Source organism: Cnephaeus nilssonii (genome assembly GCF_951640355.1).
Source record: "Cnephaeus nilssonii genome assembly, chromosome: 17".
Taxonomy (NCBI): domain Eukaryota; kingdom Metazoa; phylum Chordata; class Mammalia; order Chiroptera; family Vespertilionidae; genus Cnephaeus; species Cnephaeus nilssonii.
This window is the reverse complement of record NC_137088.1, coordinates 10048746-10067898: the sequence shown is the minus strand read 5'-3', so window position 1 is coordinate 10067898 and position 19153 is coordinate 10048746. Positions and strand designations below refer to the sequence as shown.

Genomic DNA, 19153 nt, shown 5'->3' with positions numbered 1-19153 from the left:
TGGTGAGGGTGACCCGTGTTGGTCACCGAGGCCGTGGGCGGCTGCCACCGGAACGCCCAGCCGCCCACCTCTCCTGGCAGTCCTCCTCTTCCCTCTTGGTTGATGGGTTTTCTGGTGATTCCAAGGGCAGCTTGGGTGAGTCAGGACTAGAATGCCTTTAAACTTGAGGCAGAGGAAGGGTGTTGCCTAGCTGTGGTTGTAAGACCCCCAAAAGGAGACCCTTACTCTGTCCCACGAATCGACGGCAACCCCAATCAGCCACAGGAGGCGTCACTTGATGCAAAAGGCAAGAGGTTTTTATTCCAGCGCGCTGGGGCTCAACTCGTGACTCACGCAGGAGCAGAGGAGTTGGGCCCCGAATGTAGAATCTTACACGCTTATAAAGGGAAAACTATAACCTGGGGCGGGGTACAATGTAATTCGGGGAATTTTCCAAAGTGGACCTGGGCTTGTTTACAGTAAATTGTTACAATAGACCTTCTGACTTAGTCAGTTGTTCTTATCTGATAACCCTACCCCCTATTTTTCTTAATTGTTAGCACCTGTTGCTCAGAGCTGTTTCCTGGAACAGTTTAAGGCCTTTGTTCCCAGTACTGGAAAAAGGGGGTTTGTGGAACAGTTTAAGACTTTTGCTCCCAGTACTGGGAAAGGGGGTTTGTTTAGAGCTTCTGTTTTGTTCTATCATTCCCCCATTTGCTTTTTTGTAAGTTCTAATCATGGAACTTCTGTCTCTATATACCCTTCTCCGAGGCTGTCTCCGTGGCAGAGGGACTGGTATTGTTGCCTGATCATTAGAACCTGTACAGTACTTATTCTCTCCCTGATGAAACCAAGGGGATTGGCTGTACCAACTTTCAAACCATCCTATTGTCCAAGCAAGCAAGTGTGTACAGAAGCCAGAATAGCAGGGTTAAAATTCAAACAGCAGTTTTTACCTAAGTATGGTTGCTATCATATTTCATTACTTTCTTTAAGGGCATTCTCTGTTCTGTTCCTGCTCTCCCACCCCCTAGCACATCTAGCCTTACTTAGCCCTGGACTTTCTCACTGGCTAGAAAAATGTTCTTACAGTTACCAAGGCCCCTAGTACCACAGTCCCCATCAGTACTGTCCTCACTGAAGTCCAGTTCCCCTCCTGCAGGTGTTGAGTCTCCTCCTGGCCTGCGTGGAGCCCAGGCTAGGGATCTCATGGGTGAGGCCGCTGGTTGCCAGGATCCAGGCCGTTTCCTGGTGCAGGAGCTGGGAGTGATGTAGCCAGATCTGGGTGCCGTCCACTTCAACAGCCGTGGGTATGCTCAGGATAACAGTGTAGCATCCCTTTCAGGTTGGGGTGAGTCCTTGGGCAGTGAACTTCTTTATCTACACCGAGTCCCCGGGCTGGAAGGGATGTACAGGGTCCGCGGTGGGCACTGGCAGTGCATCTCGAACAAGCTTATGGGTGGCTCTCTGGGTATAGAGCCTGTAAGGACTTAAGGAAGGGAATGGTTATGAATTCCAGCTTTCAGTTTCTCCCTGACCCTGGGAAGGATGGGGGAAGGTCTACTATACATGATCACAAACGAAGGGGGAACCCCTTCTGGTAGGGGGTACACCTGGCCCATAAGATAGCGAAGGGCAGGAGGTTGGTCCAGTTTTCACCGGTTTCTAGGACAAATTCAGTTAAAGTACTTTTAGAGTCCTCCTCATGCCTGTCCAGATTCTGGGCCTAAGGCTTGAGCTTTACTTAGAAATACTTTGGCTACAAAGGCAGGCGGGGCTGTTATCTGATCCTATGACTACTGGCAGCCCGAAGCTAGGTATAATCTCCTGGAGTAATCTCTTGACAACTATAGAGGCAGTTTCTGTCCTAATGGGGTATGCTTCAACCCAACCCAAGAGGGTGTCTATGAGAGCTGGCAGATATTTATACCCTGACGCTGGTGGCTTAATCTCTGTGAAATCCACCTCCCAATGCTCTCCTGGGGAATTTCCATGGGGCCCGAATTCTCAGGGGGACCCTCTTACCTTGCTTAGCATTTACCTGTGCACAGACACTACTTCTAGTGACTATGCCTTTAATTACCTTATCTAAGCTTGGTAGTACCTGCCTCGCAGAAGTTCAGAAGTCTTGGTGATGCCAAGTGGGTAGCCTGGTGTAACTGGGCAACTCACGTCCGACCTAGAGCCTCTGGGACCAACAGTCTGTCATCTGGTAGGATCCACTAACCATCTGGTCCTTTGATGGCTTTCTTCTGTTCTGCCAATTCCTCCTCTTGTCTGGTGTAAGAGGGGGTCTGCGTAGGTCCAGGTACGGCAGGGTTACTAAAACTTGTAAAGGCCCCATTGGTTTTTGGGCGGCTTCCTTGGCAGTTTGGTCTGCGGCTCTATTTCCTCTGGCCGCAATTGTCTCTCCTTTCTGATGTCCTTTGCAGTGCACTATTGCAACTGCCCTTGGGAGCCAGATGACCTCTAATAAGGCTAAAATCTCTTCCTTATTTTTAATGTCCTTTCCCGCTGTAGTTGGTAACCCTCTTTCCCGGTGGATGGCACTGTGTCCCCATCGAAGGGCCTGGATTAAGGCCAAAAGTTCGACTTTTTGTGCTGTGGTTCCCCTATTCAAGGACTGCGCCCAAATGGTGCGGTCCAGGGCTACTACCGCTGCTCTGCATATCGGATGCCATCCTGAACATAACTGCTCCCAACCGTGAACAGTACCTTGTCTGGTGATGATAGCGGGACATCTGTCAGGTCTGGGCGAGCTGTTAGTACTGCGTCTGTTACCTCTGTGCAGTCCTGAATAGGTTCCTCTGGATTATCATCTGGAAGCAGGCTGGCAGGGTTGATGGCCAGTGTCTTGTGGAACCGGACACAGGGCTGGTCTAGGAGAAGAGCTTGGCACTGGGTGATCCTGGTGTTTGACATCCATCTCTCCGGAGCACCTCGAAGGAGGGCCTCCACACCATGGGGTGTTGTCAGGGCCAGTTCCTGGCCCAGAGTCTACTTATTTGCCTCTTTCACCAGCAATGCTGTGGTGGCCACTGCCCGGAGGCACGCTGGCCACCCTGCTACCACGGGGTCTAGCCTCTTAGACAGATAGGCAACAGGTCTCTTCCAGGGACCTAGAGTCTGAATGAGAACCCCTTTGGCAATGCCCCTTACCTCACTCACGTGGAGGTGGAAGGGCTTCGTGACGTCTGGCAAGGCTAGGGCAGGTGCTGAGACGAGAGCCTTTTTTAGCTTCTCAAAGGCCTGTTGTTCCACTTCGGTCCAGTTCAGTGGATGCATTCCCCTAGTACTTGAGTACAGAGGTTTAGCAATCTCCGCGAGCCCCGATATCCACAGGTGGCAGTATCCAACTGCCCGTAGGAATTCCCGCTCCGTCCCCCTCAAAGGATATGGTGGCACATCCAAATAGTTTCTGCAGGAGGTCACGTCTACACAGGGGGTACGGACATTCTGGCATGATCAGAAATGAATGCGTTACCGTGTCCTTTCGAGGTCTACAGTCCTTTTTGATGTCTAAGGAAAACAGGAAATTTGTCCGGTGGCTCCCTGGACTGATGTCTTCTTAGAGGTTACGGGTCCCATCGGCTCTGTCAAGACTGAATAGACTGCCCCAGTGTCCACCAGGAAACTAACAGGTTTGCCCCCCACTTGTAAGGTTACCCTGAGCTCCTGGGGGCTCAATGGAAAGGAGCCCCAGTCCTGTCAGTTCTCTTCCTCTAAGTTAAAGACCCTTGGAGTCTGAGTAGCTAATCTGCCAGGACATTCTCTCTTGCAGTGCCCTTGCTTCCTACAATAAGCATACTAATTCCTTTCTATTTGCTGCTGGCTTTTCTTTCTTTCTCTGTTCCCCTTTCTCATCACATGTACAACCTTTACAAAAAGCTTTATAATTTTAAATTAACTTTCAAAACTTCTATTATTTTAAAATATTTAGAAAAAGGCAGAGGGAGGAGGGAGCAGGCCTATCACCCTGTTCCCAGGCCTCCAGCTGCTTGAGTCCCAAATGGCCACATTCTTCCTACAGATAATGATCTCAGATTCTGATAAGCCTGAAAAGAGGAATTACTAGCTGTGCCTTCTTTAAGCCCCCTAACAGAACACGGTGAAAAGTGTCCAAGGAGTCGTCAGGGGTTCTTGGGTTCTTGGGTCTCATTGGGGCGCAGGGGGTCACAAGGGAATTTCCCTCTTCGTCGCTGCCTCCAGCAGCTACTCAAAACAACCCCTGGAGGGGATGGACACGGGTTGGGCAGAGGCAGGGAGCACGGCGCGGGTCCCAGGTGGTGAAGGAATGCTCCCACCGGGGCGTTTTCATCTGGCAGTCCACTCTCTGTTCCCATTGGGAAAAGCTCTTGTCTCCTGCCAATGAAGGTGGCATGAGGGGGAAACCAGTGACCCTTACGCTGCAATCAGACTCCCTGACCTTTCTGAAAAGCCCCTCTACTTGAGTGTGTTTCCATTAAAATTACTGATTTTAAAACTACAACTTAAGAGTTGACACACACACAAGGACCAAGTGGCCCACAAAATATTTTCCTTTCCTTCCTAAAGATTTTACAATGTGCTGTAATCATTAATCACATCAAAGTTAAATGGCCAATTGCGACAAACACTTCTGAGACCGTTTCTCCACCACTGATTAAGACTGGGTGGCAGCAGGTGTCAGAAATAAGATTCATTTAGTTTCTGAGCTTGCTGGGCAGACTTGGTGACTTTGCCAGCTCAAGCTTCCTTCTTATAAATAGTTAACTTTAAAATTTGGTCCCTGCTTTTAACCTCTTGGACCACAATTGTTACAACTTTATACCTTCAAATTAATAAACATAGACAGAAATTATGTTAGGCGGGCCGATTCCCCCTCTGACAGAGAGCAAACACCCCTGGGAAAAAAGAAATCCCCGTGGCCACTCAGGGCGATTTGCTATGTGTCAGAGCACTCAGCCTTAAACAAATTAAATGTTTCTTTTTTTTCTTCTCACAGACTTCCTTACATGAACAAATAATTATACCCAGGCAGACAAACAAAATATCAAACAGACGTCTGTACTTACACCATTTCAGTGAACAAGTATTCTTATAGTTTTGTGATCTGAGCAGATAACAGGAACACTGCCTCTAAGTCCCCTGATGGGGGCCTCCCTTTCCCATATCCCAGGACAGGATTCTCGACTCATGTTTCAGCAAAACAGAAATGACACTCATATTGGACAAAGGAAACAAGACTAATATTCCAGGGACTGTGAGGGGAAAGTTATCCTACAGTCCGGCGTTGACCTGGGGGAAAAAATGCTTGGTCGGGGAGGGACAGGTTACACATAGAGTGTTATTTCAAGAGAGGCAAAACCTTGATAAAAGCTCAGTAATCCAATTACACAGTCAAAGGTTAAACAGGAAGGGAAGAACCACTCAATGTCCTCTGAGAGGATTTTAACAAACTGATAACAAACTGACAAAACCTTGACAAATCAAAACTCAACAAATAATATATACATATAGGGCCCAATTATGACAGAAAATATAAGACAAAAAGACAAAACAAACAGTCCTGATACCAACATGACAAAACACAAAACAAACACCTGTTGAGAGGGAGAGCCTCCATCCCCTTCTGGGGGGTCCCTCTTTCCTCTCGCAGGAGGAGATTTCTTGTGAGCTGAAAGCCTGGATGGCCTCCTGAAAGAAAAGATTTTTAATCCAGTTACAGCTGCTACTAGAATCAGAATGAGAGAGGAAGGGAAAGACCAGGTTATGTCCTCTATAAGGATCCTAATAAAAACAGTAAGTTAAACAAACGGTTAACGGGGTCTATAAAGAGTTAATAGTAACTTCAGCCTTAGTTTCACGTTGGACTATGATGTCACAGGCAGGGACAGGGCCTGTAAATCTCTCCACCCCGCGAAGCTGTCAATTTAATACAGTAAATTCACAAATCAGAGCAAACTGAAACTTTTATTTATATAAACAGAGGAATTTTTATCTAAGTGGGCTGATTCCCTCTCTGACGGAGAACAAAGGACTCTGAGAAAAAGGTGTCTCAGCAGCTGCTAAAGACCTTTGTATTCCGCCATAGCAGGTCCGCCCCATCTTTAAATAAATTAAACAGCAGAAAGAGACAACAAATACTTTCACATTTATCTTTATATACTAAACAGTCTGAGTTTTTGACTCCTATTAGATATTTACCAGAGTTTAAACAGTCACCTGATTAATTTGCCTGAGGAAGCTCTATGGCCTCCAGGTGTGGGGGGGATTAAGCTCCCCTTTCCACTCACTTGGAGTGGACTGAGTCTATCCCATAACGTCCGTCCAGTAATTCCACAGAAGTCCACAGAAAGACACAGAAACCAAACAGACAAAGACACTGAAAAACTGGACGATGGCCCTGTGCCAACCAGCGGGAGCGACCCGCTTCGTCCCTGAGTTTTGAGGGGGAGCCACTCCCCTCCAGACGGGGGTTTTTACGCCCCCCAGACGGGCGCGATCTTAACAATAAACCAAACAGACAAAGACAACCCGATCAGCGCCCTTACAGCAGGAGACCACCAGGCGTCCCTGGCTCTCCTCCACCCGTGGGGCGTCCCCCCGGGCTGCAACCTGTGGTCCTCCAGGCACGTCTACCGACCACTGTTCGGTCACTCTCACGAGTCGCCGAACGGCTGCAAAACCAGAAGTGCGCACACAGAACCAGACCAACTAAAACACAGGACAAAGACAGACAACTTCGGGGTACCCCTTCTTACCTCCAAGGTCGACTCCGCGGATGAGGGGGGCCGTCAATTTCCCGGCCAACGCACCAAATGTAAGACCCCCAAAAGGAGACCCTTACTCTGTCCCACGAATCGACGGCAACCCCAATCAGCCACAGGAGGCGTCACTTGATGCAAAAGGCAAGAGGTTTTTATTCCAGCGCGCTGGGGCTCAACTCGTGACTCACGCAGGAGCAGAGGAGTTGGGCCCCGAATGTAGAATCTTACACGCTTATAAAGGGAAAACTATAACCTGGGGCGGGGTACAATGTAATTCGGGGAATTTTCCAAAGTGGACCTGGGCTTGTTTACAGTAAATTGTTACAATAGACCTTCTGACTTAGTCAGTTGTTCTTATCTGATAACCCTACCCCCTATTTTTCTTAATTGTTAGCACCTGTTGCTCAGAGCTGTTTCCTGGAACAGTTTAAGGCCTTTGTTCCCAGTACTGGAAAAAGGGGGTTTGTGGAACAGTTTAAGACTTTTGCTCCCAGTACTGGGAAAGGGGGTTTGTTTAGAGCTTCTGTTTTGTTCTATCATGGTCTCCTGGTGAAAATCACTGCAGGGAACTCGGAGTTTGGTGCCTCATTCACCGGAGCAGCCCCCGTCGGCAGAGCAGGTAAGGCTGGTGAACTGGTGTCTTGTAACGAGGCAGAAGCCGCCCGTGAGCAGAGATGAGTGGAGGTTGGCCTTGTCGACATCTGCTCACCTCGTGGCTGAATGTCATGGTTTTGCTCAAAAGATAAACAATGTTCTCTATTTGTAATCTCAGTGCCAGGTTTGTTTTGTTTTGTTTTGTTTTGTTTTGTTTTTAAGCTCTTGGTTGGCATAAGAGCCTCTGTTTGAGCAACTGAATAAACGAGTAGAGCGGCTGTTGAAATGTTTCCGTGGATCTGTGTTTATCACCTGGCTGTTCTTAGATGTGTCCCTGTACTGTCCCCATGTTAAGAGGTTCGCCCTCTGAGCGCATGGGCTCCATGGCTTTTAGAAGATGAAGATGGCAGAGATGGGCCGAGTTGTGCAGGAGGCATGGTCCCCTCTTCCTCACAATGAAGCCACTCAGCCTGGTGATTGTAGTGACCACCCGTGGTCCTCGCTGTTCATGCAGTTCTGGGTGGCATTAGAAAGACACCAAGCGGCTGTTTGCAGCTGGGCCAGATCCTGTTTTCAGGGACGAGGGTGTGTACATCAGTGTAGATCTGAGGACAGATTTTAGGAGAACCTGAGGTCTGGTTACAGCTCTGTGGCCCTGCGGCTGGTTCAGGGACCCAGGGGCAGGTTTGACCAAACCGTGGGCGGATGTAGGTAGTGCACCCTCAGCCTGAGGCAGAAAACTCTTAGGGATGAACTTGCAATTAAAAAAAAAAAAAAAGGAAGCAGAAAAAGCATTCTAAGCAAGTCACTAGTATGCAGAGGGTTAGGGCAAGAGAGTCCCTGTAAGAGGTCCAGGATGGACGGACAACTGAACCGGAGGTGGTGTCCATTTGACATAGAGCTGGAAGGGATTTCCTCAAGCTGAACCTGCAGCCTGGGTCAGGGAGGTGCAGCTCTAAGGAGGAGCCTCAGCCAAAGTTAGCCACTGAGAGTATCTGTTCTTCTCTTTCCCCGACTCCACGAAGGAAGGTGAAGGATCACCTCCCCACATTGTACCAAGAAAACAAATTTAAAAAACCACCACACACACACACACAAGGTAGGAGGAGGTCAAATAATGTCCCTAGGACAAATAGATTTGCTAAAATTGCCTGAAAATAGTTTGGTGAGCGAAACGTACCATGGTTCTCACCCAATCGTGGTGTGATCTTGACTGCATTATTCGTCGCATGATAGGTAATGGGAATTTCACATGACTAGTCCGATTTCAGATTTGAAGAGCATCCAGATTGGGAATACTCAGCTACAACTGATAAAAGAGAAGACCGTTTTCTTGCCCATTGCCACAACTCCCACAATCCTAGTTCTTGCTTGCCCCTCCTATGTGCCAGCATAGCCCCACCCCCTACCCCACCTCCACAACCACATTGCTGCTCTTGTCATCCAAGGAGCACAACCTAACTCAGATCCATCAATACCTTCCACACCCACCCCTGTAGATGGTTCCTGTTGATGGTTCCAGATCCAAACTTCCAGGAGTGGAGGAAGGAGAGGGCCTTGGGGAAGGCTGGGTGATTGGGGAGGTGGTGGTAGTGGCCGTGGTTATTATTGTGCTGGGTGGGGGAATGGAGGCTTCTGGGTAAGGCTGCTTCCGGGTCAGAGCTGTGGTACACACTCTCCTGTAGACACACTTAATCCATCCAATCCCTAAATTACATAATTCCATTCATTCTCAGAGTAATAACTATAGTATTGCCACAATAATGATGATATAATGTCTGCATTTACAACTTGACTTTTTAAATGCATTATTTTAGTCAACATAAAAGTATTTTATGCTCAATAGAGGCAAATCGAAAAATCAGAGAAATAGATTTTTGGGGGCAGATTTACCTGTTTCCCACAATTGAAGGATAATTATCATTATTTACATGTTGCTACATTTCTAGTACATTCCTATGCCTGAAGTTTAATTTGGTTTGTGGAGCAAGAGTCAGTGGTTTGTTTTGTTTTCATTCATTCATTCATTCAACAAGTAATTTATTGAGAGCCCTCCATGTGGCAGAACTGTGCTGTGTGCCTGGGAAATGATGAATAAATAATGAATAGCGGTGGAGCTTACAGACAAGTGGGAAAGACAGATTAAACAAGAAATTACCGGACCGGTAGATGGCCACCAGAGTGGAAAAGAGGCGAGCCCCCCTTCAGTAGGGGCTTAGAATCGTGAGCAAAGTAGAGTTTGCTGCATGGTTCACCTGTTTTCATCACAGTGCTTCTGAGGCCTCCGGTGATCTCTTATTTGTCTATAGGCTTGTGCAGGAGGCGTGATCGATCATGCTATCTGCTTCTCCCTCATGGAGCATGAGTTCCTTGAAGGTCTGGGACTCCACCAGCCCGTTCACAGCTGTAGCCCCCGATCCTGGATCAGGCCTGCCTCTTAAAAGTGGTGCCCAGCAAACCCAGTTGGCTGGCAGGAGGTTTGTTAGCACATATGGGTTCCCTGCTGTCTTCCTCAAGGCCATGTTTAGTGGTGCAGCATCTTCTGCCAGAGATTTGGTCCGGAATTCAACATTGGCCGGCCTGGCTCCCAGGGTACAATTTGGGAGCATGCTGTTTTCCCACCTGCATGGGGTTTGTGCTGTTAGGGGTAGGTGCGCCAGCTTGTTCTCACTTGTTTGTGCAGCTGTCCCAGAAACTGCCCAGATTTCACACGCACATGCCATTGTGGCCTCCCGGGTGCTTTCTCTGGCCTTCGATGGCACTGCAGCCCCAAGTACCAGTACCGATGGGTAGCCCTTCCTGGGAGCAGCTGCCCACCTTCCTGGAAAAAAAAAAAAAAAAAGAAGACAGCTTTCCCCCAGGCCCAGAAGCAACACTCCCCGAACCACAGGTTCCTCTTCACCCTGCTCTCCTAGGTCAGTGGGCAGGAATTGGGACCAGATTTGTGTGTCTTCCAGGACAAGTGACCAAGAAACCAGAAATTGTTGGTGGGGGATGGGCAAGAAAAGGTTCAAGAAGTGATGACAAAGTCTTAAGTCTTCATTCCCTTTGAGAAAAGGAGAAGATTGCAAGCAAGAAGGTGTGCTTGGGAAAGATGACCCAGGCATACAGTGGGTCAACATTTTAATTACAGGTCTCGGGGGTGGGGTTGCCTAAGGAGCCTTTGCTCACGTGTGCTGAAATGTCTGCTCTGAGCTGCCTCTGACACACTGCTGAGCACTCGCCCAGGCACCTTCTTGAAGCTGGTGAGGGCAGCCTGTCTGCCAACCTCCGATTCAGCGCCGACAACCCATTCAGCGCCGATTCAGCGCCGAGCCAGCAGAACCGTGGGCCTTCAAAGCCGCAGGTACCTGCCTAGTGCTCCCCTTTCCATAGACGGCTGAACCAGGCCAAGGCAGCGGGCTCTTCCAGAAAGACTTTCTGCTTTGACTGATCTGAACGTCGTAACATCCTTTCTCGGCCTGGGTAGAATTTACGACTGGTGTGTTCCACCTTGTTTGAGAGTGAGAGGAGGTCCACTGGACGGTGTCCTCTCAGGTCAGTTCTTAGTTATTGTGTTGTTATCAGTACTTGCTATTGAACAAGTAGGACAGATTTTGAGAGCAGGGCATGGTTGCCTTTCATGCCTCAAACCTCCTCTCCTTTTTTTTTTTCCTCCTTGGACCCTTCTGCTGCTTCTTTCCTGATGTAGCTATTCAAACACTATATTGCCCCTGCCAGAACCCATTTCTGGGCAATATAAATATTAGTCATTTGCACCATAGTATAAATAAATTTATGTGAGTCAGTCTTTGTATCTTGATTTGGGACTAAACTGCTGTGTCTATTTAGGGCTTCAGGGCAGGAATTCCTATTTTTGAGGCGGTGGAAGATCATTTACCTCTAAAATAATTTTTAAAAGTGGATATAGTCCCTTTTCCTCTTTCAGAAGATTGGATGTGTTCGGGCGTTCTGTCTAAGCTTAAACATAATTTTCAGTTGTTGGCAAGATAATCCAATGTATCCCCAAGTAGCTAGTGTCAGGAGTGAACTGAATTGTGGGACACGCAGTTGTCAGAACTGGTTCCTGGTGTGGGGAAAAGCCAGAAATGGTGTGAGTTAAAAAAAAAAAAAAAAGATAAAAAGCTTCATCCCTCAGCCAAAGGCCAAGTTATCTAGAGACACCGGAAGTTGACCGTGGTTTGGAGAGAGACAGTGCCCCTGCCCCTTTCTGTGTCTTTCATTGGTTAATGACCTCAGACCAAGGAAGAGGGAAGGCAAAATGCCAGGTCCATGGAGCCCGCATCCCTATGGTAACCATGCCGTGTCTTCCAAGGAAGCTCTGACTTCCCGAAACCGTGTGAGGTGGTGACCCGCAGCCTTGGTGGGAAGCCCACTGCGACCTACAGGCCCAGCAGCCGGTGCTTAGGGCTCAGGAGCTTGGTGGTGACGATGACGGTGACGCAGGCTATCTGGAAAAGCAGCTCAGGTAGTTGGCAGCCGGCACAGCTCACCCCGTGACCCGGGAACTTGGCTTCCGCTGGGCACACTGCTGGGTCAGGCAGAGAAGGCCTGGGCTCGGGCCCACACCAGGGCAGCTTCCCCAAAGCGCCAAGAAGTCTTGAAGGAGCATGTCTCTCTCTGTCTGTGCTCAGGCTCGTCATGCCAAGGTGCCGGTTTGGTTTGCAGACGCTGTTTCCCTCAGGCCAGACTCCAGAGAGGGCTGGTTTCTAGGATAGGCAGCTGGCGGTATAGCTCCCGCATTGTCCTGGCCTGAGCCTGCCAGCTCTCCTCCACCTGCTGTTTTCACGCCTTTCCAAGCTCCGCCCTATCCCAGGTGTGCCAGCCTTGCCTCTGCTCTGAATAAACACCCAGGCCCTGTAGGCTTCCTTTGAGGACTCTTGGGGTATTAGTCATCTTCCTCCGAGAGGAGTCCTCCCAGAAGCTGCAAGGCTCTCGTGTTGACAGCATGCAAAAAAGAGGGACGTCGTCGGTAGAGAAACAGGCTACGCGGACCCTCCTCCCTGGCGCCCTTTCCACCTTGTGTCCCTTTGAAGACCTGTTCATTTTCAGGCCTGGCCCGACACGGCTGCCATCACAGTGTCCACCACCCTCCCCCTTCCCCAAGCACAATGCACTTTCCTTCCCCGGGTCCCACCGCAGCTTGTGCTTGTCAGATATTTACAGTCAGGTGCCCACCGCCACAGTCAGGATAGAACAGAATTGCCCCCCAAGTTTCTGCATGATCTTGTAGTCAGAGCCTCCCTTCACCCCAGCCCCTGGCAACCACTGATCTGGTGTCTCCCCAGTGTTTTTGCCTTTGCAAGGACATGCATGTGGATCGGAGAGCATGTAGCCTTTTCAGTCCGGCTTCAGTCACTCAGCATAAAGCACTTGTTATGTGTATCTGTGGTTCATGCCTTTTCACTGCCGAATACCCATGACATTTTACCCAGATGTCTGCATGGACCTCTTCTGTCCTCTCCTGATAGCTGGATGTTTTTCTGTCTGTCTCCTCAGTGCACAGCCGAGCCCGTCCAGGGCTGGCCTGTGCCTTGCCTGCCTCTGTGTCCCCAGCCCACACGTAGTAGGCCCGTGACAGAGCCTGGGCCAGGGCAGCTGGGCACTGCCTCGCCAGTGGGTCCGAAGTGTCTGCCTGGGCAGCAGGGCCCCGGCCGAGGTCTGGCCCAGCCTGGGCTCCGGCTCTCTCCAGGCCCGGGCTGCTCCCTGCTCAGTCTGTTTAGCAGGCGACCTGGGCAGATGGGGCTGGGTGGTCTGGCCTTTTGTAAACCGCTCCCCCCCTCAGTTTGGTGTCTGTGATGGGCAGGGTGCCAGCACTTGCTGGGGGGCTTTGGCGGGTTCTCTCTGGATCCCCCGACTCTCTGGGGCTCCGTGTCATGCGTTACTGGGAGTGTGTATGGCCTAGTTCCTCCTAGGCCAGAGAAGCCCTCTCTGGGCCTTGTTTTCACTGAGTCACAGCTGCCCTAGCTTGTTAGTTAAAAATAGGCCTGGCATGCCCGCCCTGTGACAGGCCCTCCCCACCTCAGGCTGACACCGGAATGCTTATGTAAATATTTGTAGGAGCTCAGGTTGGGATCATTTCTATTCCAGGATCTTCTTGCCTCGACTCCTGGAGCAGTGAGGGGACGGGGTGGCGGGAGAGTGCCCCAGCACGCGTTGGGGTAGCCGCACAGTATTTGGGAAGGGACTGGGGTTCAGGGTGGTTCCTAGAAGCCAGTGGAACTGGTTGGCCATTCGCTGTAGTGACAGTGGCTCAGCTGAAAGTCCAGTTTGGAATCAGACTGGCCGGGGTTGTTCAAACCCCATTTCCACTCCTTGCTGGCCTGTGGTCTTAGACAACTTACACGACTCCTGAATGCCAGTTTCTCCGTTGTGCGTTATCTACCCCACTCGGGCGGTTGTGGGAATTAAATGATCACATGTGTAAAGCGCCTGACAGGACCCAGCATCGTTTAGTGTGGCTGCTACTACGGCACCTCTAGTCTTGCCAGCTGCTGTGCCAGCAACCATTGCACCTTTGCATGGGACATCTAAGGGAAGAGCTAGAGGTTCTGAAAGGACAGCGGAGTGTCCACATGCATGCCCAGGCCTCTTTCCAGTGCTGCTCAGATCTCACCATTGTTGGGTTCAGCCTCTACAGTGTCCTTAAATCACTTCAGCAGCTGCCCAGTAGGGCTGGTAACTCGGGACTCACCAGCCGCAAGAGGACAGTAACCGAGCTTAAAATAGAAGTGTCCCTGAGGGCTGCGCAGGCCCCTGGGGAAAGGCCCAGCAGTGTCTGCCCACCCAGGCAGAGCCGGACTCTGGGCATCGGGGCTGCAGACCTTCCCCCACCCCGAGAGGCAAGCCAGGCTTCCTTGGTCCAGAAGTCCTGAGGGTACGTGTCCTGTCTCGCCCACCGCTCCTGGCCAGAGGTTACTGAGCCGCCCTCTGAGAAAGCAAGCCGGGGAGGATGTTGGGAGCTAGGGGTCTGGTGGTAGCCGGCACCAGAGGCCTGGCAGGCCAGTGAGCGGGGTGGGTTGGACTAGTTCTGGCTTTGGTTTCAGGGTGTGAGGGAGCCACTGGGAGGCATTTTTAAAGGTGGAAAGTGAAGCCGGGCTGTCTAAGAGGGCAGATTAGGAGAGGCTAGGCCAGGCTATTTGGCTGATGTTTTTTGTTTTGTTTGTTTGTTTTTTGATTGTTTTCTTTTTGGTTAATCCTCACTCGAGGATATTTTTCCCATTGATTTTTTCTTTTTTAGGGAGAGTGGCAGATAGAGGGAAAGACAGAGAGAAACATCGCTGTGAGAGAACTACATCGATGGTTGAGGAGCACTGACTAGGGCAGGCCGGGGAGGAGCCGGCAACCAAGGCACGTGCCCTTGACTGGAATTGAACTCGGGACCCTTTGGTCCGCAGGCTGACGCTACATCCACTGAGCCAAACCGGCTAGGCCTTGTTGTGTTTTGTGTGTGTGTTTTTAAGGCCCCAAACAGTCATTGTGTCTGAATATAAGTGTGTCAGAAGCCAACCAGGGGATGCCCACAGAGCAAGGCCCACACCGAAAGGTCAAGCCCTCCCCATTGCAGGAAGATGCCCAGACGGGGCAACTTTGTGCTCAGAGCAGCACCCCTCTGCTGTTTGTACATAGTGTCTGACTGCTGCTTCCTCCCCGTGCAGGTGCCACCATGGAGTCTGACTTCTGCTGACCGGACCCAGGCAGGAGGGCACAGCCGAGCCCGCGGCCTGTAGCCAGTCGCCATGGCTTCCCCCAGCGCGGAGAGCCAGCTCCAGAGGATCATCCGTGATTTGCAAGGTACGGTCAGGCCGCCAGGCACGCGGGTTTGGTGTGGAGGGAGCTGTGACTGTGCTTTTGCTTTTGCGGTTGAAGTTCAGCCCTTTCATCTGTGTTCACACAGGGAGGGGTCGGGGGGGGGGGAACATTGATTGGAGCGCTCAGGACACAACGTATTGAAATATTCGGGGCTCAGCTGTCCATCCTGTAGGGCTGGGAGAGCCCACGGACCCTCCTCTCTGGGCACTGTAAGGGCACTCTGTCAACAAAATCAAATACTCCTCCAGATCCGGGTCTGGTGTGTGTGTGTGTGTGTGTGTGTGTGTGTGTGTGTGTGTGTGTGTGTTTGTGTGCCTGGCTGAAGCATGGTCTCTGGGCTCTCTCTGATGGAGAGGGGGAAGAATATTCTCCTTCCCTCTGAGCAGGAAGACCAGACACCGGTCTTTCTTGTTTTGCTGTCTCGCCTGCTGGCAGTGGGCAGGTAGCCTATCCTGGACGAACTCCCGGAGCTCCGGTTGTGGGCCTGCTGCTCCTAGGCATCGCCAGGAGCAGTGACCGAGCCTGAGGGTGCAGAAGGAAGGCCCTTGCCACCCCACCCCCAGCCCAAGCGCTCAGGGCACAGCAGTGACCTGACCTCTCTGCCAGCTCCTCGTCTGTAAAATTCTACGTTGCCCTTACTCTTTTTCACGTTTTAACAGCTCTCACGTTGGGATCATCTTAAAAATCAATTGCGTCTGAGATTTGTTGAAATAAGGCACTTCCTGCCTCACATGGCTACATTAAAGGGGAAAGACTTGCAAAGGCCTGGCCTCTAGCTGGGTCCCCGTTAACAGAAGTAGGAGATTGTCATTCTTGCGATTGTCTCATTACTCTTTGCACATTCTGGGTCTTCTTGAAGCCTGGACTTCCCCGTCCTGAGTGGTGAGGTGATAGTGAAGAACCACAGAAACATGGCCAGAACGAAGGACAAGGCTTTCTACACAGTGCGGATTCGGGCAGCCAGTGTTAGGGGACTGCTCAATGATACATCCACACAGCAAACATTTGTTGACCAAGTAGTACGAGGCCTGCATGGTGGGCCTGCAGGGATGGCCCAGAAAAATGCCCACCCAGGGAGCTGTTGCAAGGTGCCTGTGGGCTCTGGGGACACCTTAGCGCCTTCTGGCTTGGCCTTACGTCCCTGGATGGGGACACAGCACTTCACTTTTGCGAGGTGCTTCGCCATCACCAACCACTGCCGCCTCGTGCTTCCCGGTTATCCTGCTTGTCCCCTGGAGGTTGGCCTCCACCTGGTTATGTGTTCCTGTTTGTTGTCTTAAAGATGCTGTGACAGAGCTAAGCAAAGAATTTAAGGAAGCAGGGGAACCCATCACAGATGACAGCACCAGCTTGCATAAGTTTTCTTACAAACTTGAGTACCTCCTTCAAGTAAGTGACTCTGTAACGTGGTGATTTCTGCTCTGTTGTCTTGTTTCCCTGATGGGTGACTCATCAGCTTTGAGGATGTGGTCGAGAAAGCTCAGTGGAGCCATTAGGCCATCCTGGTTAGACCGAAGGTCAGAGCAGTCCCCATCGAGAGCTCGGGCCTCCAAGTGCCATCCTCTGGGGATTTGGCAAGTTAGTTGCCCCTTAGGATGATTTGGGAATCCAGAACATTCTTTCGAGACTTAGGTCAACTTAAGGCAGGTAGCAAGGTTCCTGTATAGCAGGGATCTTAATTTGGGGCAGTCACGTCCCCTTTTGAAAATCAGGTGAAAGCTATGGAATCTCTTCCCAAACAGACATGCATATGTGAACACACCAGTCACATTTTGCAGGAGCATGTGGGCCTCTGAAGGTTATCCAGTGGCCTGTGTTGTGGTCCGTAGGCCGCAGCACCAGCTCACCCAGGAGCAGGCTGGAAATGGACACTTGGTCCCCACTCTGAGGTCAGCCCAGGGAGTTTTTTGTTTTTTTTCCCCGCACACTCGCAGCCTAATGCTTGTGTCCGCTGGTTCAAGTGCACAGACCAGAGAACTCTGCAGATGCAGAAAAGTCCATCAACTACAACAGGAAGGAAATGGACCGATATGTTAACAGAAATTAATCTTGGGCATTATAATCTTTTCTATTTTTAAAAAATATTTTTTATTTTTATTGATTTCAGAGAGGAAGGGAGAGGGGGAGAGATAGAAACATCAATGATGAGAGGGAATCATTGATCGGCTGCCTCCTGCACGCCCCCCTACTGGGGTTCAAGCCCACAACCCAGGCATGTGCCCTTGACCAGAATCGAACCCGGGACCCTTCAGTCCGCAGGCCGACGCTCTATCCACTGAGCCAAACCAGCTAGGGCATCTTTTCTATTTTTTAAAATCCAGATTTCCTAACATACCTGCATGCCTTCTAAATCAGAAAAATAAATGCTATAAGATGTTGTGTTATATAAAGATATGCCAAACATTTTGAGCACCATTAGTTTTCAGCGTCACATCCCACCAAGGTATACGGGATGAGAGCCCGCTGGAGGGGTGCCCCAGCCTGTTGGAGGACTCCTGCCCCGTGCCCTTTCAGCCTGTTCTCTGTTTTACATTGTGAAGATATTTATGGACTTTTTTTCTCATGTAGCCTGTTTAGGTTTTGTATTTGAAATGACTCATAGCTGACACGTATGTGTATTGACACTTGGGTAACGTGATAAAATCCTAACTCATTTCCCTAAATTGAGACCTAGTTAACACACTTCATGTTGCCCTTAAGACTTTTCACTTGTATTTCTTTGTCATAAGTTGTTACATATCTCTATCAAGGCTGTTACTAGCAGACTTTGGTGGTCTTCCACCCAACTCTATGCATAGAGATCTCTTCAAGAGATAAATCTTTTGGGGGGTTGGGGAGTGGACGGGCTTCTATTCCTGAATCTTAATAGCTGTATGACCTTGAACTAGTGACTTAACCTCTCCCAGCCTCAGATCCCCTATCTGTAAATTGGGGATTAAAACACCTTCATTTGACAATAAATAGAAATAATGCCTGTAAAGGGCCTTGCCCAGTGCCAAGCAACCAAGAAGCTGTTGTTATTTATCATTTAATGAAATGAACAGCAGTGGGTTTGGACCACCTCTCTCTGTCCCTTCCCCTACCCAGTTCGATCAGAAGGAGAAGGCCACCCTCCTGGGCAACAAGAAGGACTACTGGGATTACTTCTGTGCCTGCCTGGCCAAGGTGAAGGGCGCCAACGATGGGATCCGATTCGTCAAGTCTATTTCCGAGGTAAGCAGAGCAGCCAGGGACCCCACGTCTTCCTGTCACCGGTCTTCAGCATCTCCTTACAGAGACCTTTGCTGCAGACAGTCAAGTGAGGAAGTGGGGTTACGGGTGGTGAAGTGAAAACATCGGCCCAGGTACACTCAGTGCCCATTGTCAGCACAGGGAAGCCGCCCACACGAGCCTTCACCCAGCGGCCCTGTTACCAGACCGCAGCCCACACTTAAAGCGGGCTGTTCACACCGTGGGCTGCCCGTGGGCCCCGGAGGTTTGCAGCACCTTCTGAAAGCATCGGTTTCTTAGATAAATTCTTCATGTTTGCTGGGCTGTTTGCCTGCAGGTTTTCCAGAAACCTTAGATTTGAAATGAAGAGAGTGATGTGGGATCTTAAGAGACATTAAACGCCGGTGTGCTAAGCAGCTTTCCACGTTCAGTTCTGAGCCCCTAGAGCAGAATGCCGTGGCTCCTCTGTTTTGCAAAACTCCAGAACAATCTCTCTGTTTCTATCTCTCTGTCTCTCTCTCTTCTGTCTCTTCCCCATCTCCCACTCCTGAGGAATCTCTTTTTCTCTCATAAGCCTAGTCCCATGGTCGGCAAACTGCGGCTTGCGAGCCACATGCGGCTCTTTGGCCCCTTGAGTGTGGCTCTTCCACAAAATACCATGGCCCGGGCGAGTCTATTTTGAAGAAGTGGCGTTAGAAGAAGTTTAAGTTTAAAAAATTTGGCTCTCAAAAGAAATTTCAATCGTTGTACTGTTGATATTTGGCTCTGTTGGCTAATGAGTTTGCCGACCACTGGCCTAGTCCATCTGA

The 19153-nt window shown here is 50.2% G+C and overlaps 1 protein-coding gene and 1 long non-coding RNA gene across 3 annotated transcripts in view; one reads left to right on the top strand and one right to left on the bottom strand.

The window, feature by feature from the left end:
- FYCO1 (FYVE and coiled-coil domain autophagy adaptor 1) overlaps positions 1 to 19153 on the top strand; it is a 74122-nt gene that overhangs the window by 2462 nt on the left and 52507 nt on the right. For both annotated transcript variants that reach the window (XM_079795083.1, XM_079795082.1), the window contains exons 2-4: positions 14981 to 15116; positions 16417 to 16523; positions 18222 to 18347. In XM_079795083.1, the coding sequence (XP_079651209.1) occupies positions 15062 to 15116; positions 16417 to 16523; positions 18222 to 18347 (288 nt within the window). In that variant the 5' untranslated portion in view covers positions 14981 to 15061. The remainder of the gene's footprint in view (positions 1 to 14980; positions 15117 to 16416; positions 16524 to 18221; positions 18348 to 19153) is intronic.
- On the bottom strand, positions 274 to 7298 carry LOC307113480. Its single transcript, XR_013814845.1, has 2 exons — positions 6723 to 7298; positions 274 to 1468 (listed from the first exon to the last, which is right to left on the bottom strand). It is a non-coding gene; the product is annotated as an uncharacterized lncRNA (long non-coding RNA).